This window comes from Microcebus murinus, chromosome 12 (assembly GCF_040939455.1).
Source record: "Microcebus murinus isolate Inina chromosome 12, M.murinus_Inina_mat1.0, whole genome shotgun sequence".
Classification (NCBI taxonomy): Eukaryota; Metazoa; Chordata; class Mammalia; order Primates; family Cheirogaleidae; genus Microcebus; species Microcebus murinus.
In genome coordinates this window covers 66,857,082-66,862,615 of record NC_134115.1, presented here as the reverse complement: position 1 = coordinate 66,862,615, position 5,534 = coordinate 66,857,082, and the positions used below count along the sequence as shown (strand labels likewise).

Genomic DNA, 5,534 nt, shown 5'->3' with positions numbered 1-5,534 from the left:
TTGAGCACAAGCCCATTATCCAAAGTGAGATGACACAATATCAGAATAATGGGCTCCATATATACTCGCCATCAAATTGGTACTGACTGATTAACACTATGATGCTCAAAGGGTGGTGTTCACCAAGGATTCGGGGTTTGGAGGGGTCATCCCACATCTGAGGGATGTGGTGAACATTGAGGAGGGGAAAGGCATACCTCTAACCCTTGCTAGGGAGAGGCAAAGATATAAAATGTAACCAAAATGTTAAGGAAAAAAGAAAAACAAATATTTGTCGGGTGTGGGGCAGGTGGGAGGAGGGAGGAGGCGATGGATATATACATACATAGTGAGTGTGATACACACTGTCTGGGGGATGGACACGCTTGAAGCTCTGCATCGAGGGGGGAGGGAAGACAAGGGCAATGTATATAACCTTAACGTTTATACCCCCCTAATATTCTGAAAAAAGAAAATGATAAGTAGGTGATATGATATGTAAAGTAGTTTGCTTTAATCATTCCACATAGTATACATAGAGCAAAATATTACATTGTACCTCACAAAGATGTACCATTACGATTTGTCAATAAAAACAATATAATAAAAATGTTGTAACAGTGGAAGCTGTTAATCATAGGACAAAGAATAATGACGGAGTCATCAGAACACAGTTCAGGATTACATGCATAGTTCCATCCTTGGGGAACAGCAGCAAAAACATATTTTTGCACTATACAGAAGTTAATGCCATCTTGGTTCTGATTGTTTGGGCAAGATGACCCTTTTGGAAGCACCTGAAATTCAAGGACCATCTCTAGACTTGTGGTTTTCCAACCGGGTAGATAAGGCTATTTTATTGTTTTGTTTTTTTCTGGGCGGCTTCTTAGCTTGTCTCATAAGCAATTTCTAGCTCATTGCATTCCTTAGAAACACTGATAAAGACATCAAAGATGATGTCACATGCCCACTGGAGCTGATGGAACACAAAACTTTCAATACAGTGTTAACAGGCTTTCTTTTCACCCATATAAACAAATAAGATACATTCATGTATGCTCAACATTTGCAATTACCTGGAATTGCTGTTTTTGTAATTGGTGTCGATACTGGGTGGGTACTAGATTCAACACCCCTTCTTCCTCTTCAGCCAAATAATAGCATCACACTGTGATCACCGTTGTCTGACTATAAAGTGTTTACGTAAGGCTAAAAGTCTAAATAACTGGGTTTCTTTTACTTATAATACAAATTTCCAGTCCCCACCTCTGGAGAGTTTCTGACTAAATAGAACTGAGCATCTGATACTTGAGAAAGAAAATTTTTCTGATGTATGCTAAGGGCACTTGGCTTATGATCACCAGCACAATTCCTACTCATGGAATTCTTTCCATTCCCAATCCATTCACCCATGACTGAATCATTCCTTGCAAGCTCTTTCCTTCTCAGGCTGGGACCTCCTGTAGCAATTATAATTATCTCACTTTCCCTAAATTTAAGGCTCAAAGAGAGTATACTTATGTAGCAAGAGGCACCTTCTCCATGGGATTAAGCCATCATCCCATAAGCCCAAGAAAGTTTCTATAATAAAGAGGAATTAATGTGTATATATTGGCCTTCTTATTCTCCAGCTAATGTGAGGGTAGAAAAGATAGAAATGCATTAATATGTAATATGGTGAAATATAATTTATGTAATTATGAAATATAATTTATGTAATTTTGCTAACATAAAACATACTCATGAATCTTTTTCTATATTATTTGTCTACATTAATATATAATTTCTTTTGCAATGTAATCTCACTTCCTCAGCCTTTGTTGCTCAAGTCTGCATGCTTTAAGAAAAATAAAGTGTTTGGTGAGTGTGGGTGATGGTGATGAATTCACTGAGATAATCAAGGTGCAATGTGAGAGTATTCTGATCTTAAACCCACAGATACATCAGTGTAATTCTTATGAAGATCCACCTCATACGTAGGGTTATAATTATGCCGACCCTTGTTACATCTGTACACACACAGATGTTTATTCATTCCCCACATAGACATCTCCAACAAAATCACTCTTACCACAGTTTGTTAAATCTGAACCCATATTTTTTCCCATTTCACCATTTTGTAAACTAGGAAGAATTCCAAAATTGGTGTGTTGGTGTATGTAGCTACCATGAATTGAATCCACTCAAACTTAAAATTTCCTATTTCTCTTTAAGTTCAGGGAAATTTCAAATCATTTAAATTATTCCAAAACTTACTAGGCTCAAAATTGTACAGTTTTTTATGCATTAGTTATTGTGATGGTTATATAACAGTTGGACACTGAGATGATATAGCAAGTAAAATATGAAACAATAGACAATTGTCTAATTTTAATGTTATATTAATATTTGATAAATGCTAATTACTTTCTTGGAAACTAATTCTGTATATATGGTTAATGAATAAGAAAAGTTTTACTTATAAGACAAATCAGGATAGAGGACATAATGGTAAACTCCTATTGAAAATGAGTATTTACCAGGGTTTTGGTTTAAGTTAATTATTACACCGTTTTCTGGATAATGTTTGAAATAATCTAGGTAAGTGTGTTTGTTTCAATATTATTTAAAGATAGATATTAAATCACTATTAAAAGGATTTCTGATCAGCAAGTTTTTCACAGCCATTTTTACCTCTTTGTTCCGTAGACTATAGATGATAGGATTCAGCATGGGGGTTAATGCAGCATATACCAAAGCCATAAATTTATCTATTTCCTGTGAATCTACAGCTGAGGGCTTCAGGTACATGGAGAGAGCTGTCCCATAGAACAAAACCACCACAGTCAGGTGGGCTGCGCATGTTGAAAAGGCTTTGCTTCGACCACCCACTGAGCTGATTCTCAGGATGCTGGAGAGAATAAATGCATATGAGATACAAATGAGTAGCATTGGCATGGGAAGAAGAAGTACGCTGATCACCAGCATGATTAACTGCACCATGGAGGTGTCCACACAAACCAATTTCAGGACTGCCAGGATTTCACATGTGAAATGGTTGATGCTATTATTGCACACAGATAGTGTCAGCACAGACATCGTTTCCACCAGGGCAGTGAGACAGCCTGTCCCCCAGGAGCCAGCCGCAATCTGCACACAGACCCTCCTGTTCATGATGATGGGGTATCTCAGGGGGTTGCAGATGGCCACGTACCGGTCGTATGCCATCACGGAGAGGAGCACGCACTCAGTGGAGCCCAAGGCAAGAGAGAAGTACATCTGAGTGGCGCATCCTGAGAACGAGATGGTGTTTTTCCCTGAGACAAAGTTTGCCAGCATTGGAGTGAGAGCAGAAGAGGTGTACCAGATGTCCAGAAAGGAGAGGTTGCTGAGGAAGAAATACATGGGGGTGTGCAGGTGGGAATCCAGGATGGTGATGGAGATTAGAGTAACATTGCCCAGCAAGGTGACCAGGTACATCAGCAGACACAGCACAAATATGATGGCCTCACCTTTGGGGTAGCGGCAGAATCCCAGGAAGAAAAAATCTGTCCAATTTCCCTGGAACATTTTATTATATTCGCCTGTGTATGTGCATAGGTGGATTAACATCACATTCTATATAAAACTAAGGACCCACTCCTTCACATACCTGGCATGTTTTCTTCATATGAACTTATGCTCTATTCTCAAATGCTTCTCTAGGTTAGTTATAGTAGCACATGTTTGAAGGAATCTGTCATTAATAAAGAAAATTTCAGCAGGAAGTCAACAGATAAATGTTACTTTTGCTGAAAGCACTCTTTTGGCAATGTTGGGTGGAAGGAGGGTTTATTTAATAAGTATCATGAGAGGATGAATAAATAAAAATATTTTTCTTTCTTTTTTTCCAAGCCACATTTTAACTGATTTATGGCTATGTCATCTGTTTACCTCTGGACCATTGAAATTATTTTCTTTCCCTGGTTCTTCTTATTTAGGAACTGTTCTGCATTCCAAGTTCACAGTTTCTTCCACCACTGCTAGAGATATTTCCAAAATAATCTGGAAGCGTTAATAATTAAAAATTATAGATTTCTGTAGCCACAAATCACCGGAGACCTAGATCATTTAGACACAAGGCCAGCATTTCCTTCTCAAACTCAGGAAAATGGTGACAGATATTCTCACAGTGGGAGGCTCATGGTAGATATTTCTTTCATATTGTTATAGTTGTCCTGATGTCTGTGCTACAGAGACATTCTCCAAAGAACCAGTCATTGGCACTGTATGGAAATTTAAGTTACATGCTGCTTTTAAAAGTTTCTGACTCATATAGCAAATTAAAGTTAGAAATCTATTTGTACAGCATTACAAATTCTGAAACTCCAGGGACAATCTCCCATAGATCCAATTATAATCAGTAGCTTATCTGGTCTAATTTTAGTGTTATTCAAACAAGAATAAACATATTCCTGTCTACTTTTTTGTTGGGAAGGGAAATTTTCTCCCCATAGTGTTATGAAATCAGTCAGGCTGGTTAATTTCAACAAAGTTAAGGAGAATGAATAATGTTGGCAGTTTCATATTATGAATGAGATCAAGTTGTACTTGATATGGAGACCACCAAAGATGTGGCAATGGGTGGTTAAGTAACTCTTCTACAGCTTAAAGGAAAGACTATTGACAATAGATATTCTTCATGCAACATGAAGGCCCATCTGTTTTAAGAACCATTTTTCCTTTTGGGAATTTAGCTTTATCCTATAAAGGCATCTTGACCTTTCAGGAATCCACTAAAGCCTTTTTTTATTTGAGTGATGCTTTATGATCCCTTTGTGCAACTTGCCTGTTTCCCAAGTGAGGAGCAAATGGTTAATAGTATATGCTGGTCATGGTGGGGAAACATGCTGTCAATTTCATCCCTGTACAGTTGTGATTGGATAACTTATTAGTAGCAGATTGTAATCATGGCCATTACTGAATTATTTATATCACATCAAACATGTCCTCATTCTTAGAGAAGGTTATAAATTTGAACAATTGCCAAGATTTTTAAAAGCACAATAAAAAAAAAATTCCCCCCCTCCCCAGCTAGTATTTCCAATAAGAATGCATCTGTTGTTCTTTCATTTAGTCACTCTCACACAGACATAACCTTCAGAGGCCTGGGATCATGCATATGATCCACTTCTTTAACTGTGGCATAGCTTGGTGCACAGAGAAGGGTAGGGCTTTAGTGCAACAAACACTTTCCACTTCATTGTTGTCATCCAGAGCAAGTTGATGATCCCCATTGAGATCCAGCTTATTTGTTAGAGGACAATTGACAGTGTTGCTTTAACAGGGTTGTTGTGAGGAATAGAGATATTGCACATAAAGCAACTAACATAGTACCCAATATATAGTAGTATTTAAAAAATGTTACTTTTTTCCGCAATCTATGGTTTTCTACTTGCTTCTTGAATCCTATTCCTCCCTTGTCTTTATTTTCACTCCTCAATCTTTCCTTCTTTGTTTAACTGTGGCAATACTCTTCCTTTTCTTGCTTCATGTAGGCAGGATTCACTGCAATCACAATACAAATGGCTGAAGCA

The 5,534-nt window shown here is 37.7% G+C and overlaps 1 protein-coding gene across 1 annotated transcript; it reads right to left on the bottom strand.

Moving 5' to 3' along the window:
• Positions 1-2,580: 2,580 nt before the first annotated feature.
• Positions 2,581-3,528, bottom strand: LOC105865312 (olfactory receptor 13F1-like). Its single transcript, XM_012753783.3, has one exon. The coding sequence runs from the start codon at positions 3,526-3,528 to the stop codon at positions 2,581-2,583; it is 948 nt and encodes a 315-aa protein (XP_012609237.3).
• Positions 3,529-5,534: the final 2,006 nt, after the last annotated feature.

Bases quoted from the DNA above. Each gene is read 5' to 3' on its own strand.
- LOC105865312 (XM_012753783.3), bottom strand. From the start codon at position 3,528: ATGTTCCAGGGAAATTGGACAGATTTTTTCTTCCTGGGATTCTGCCGC.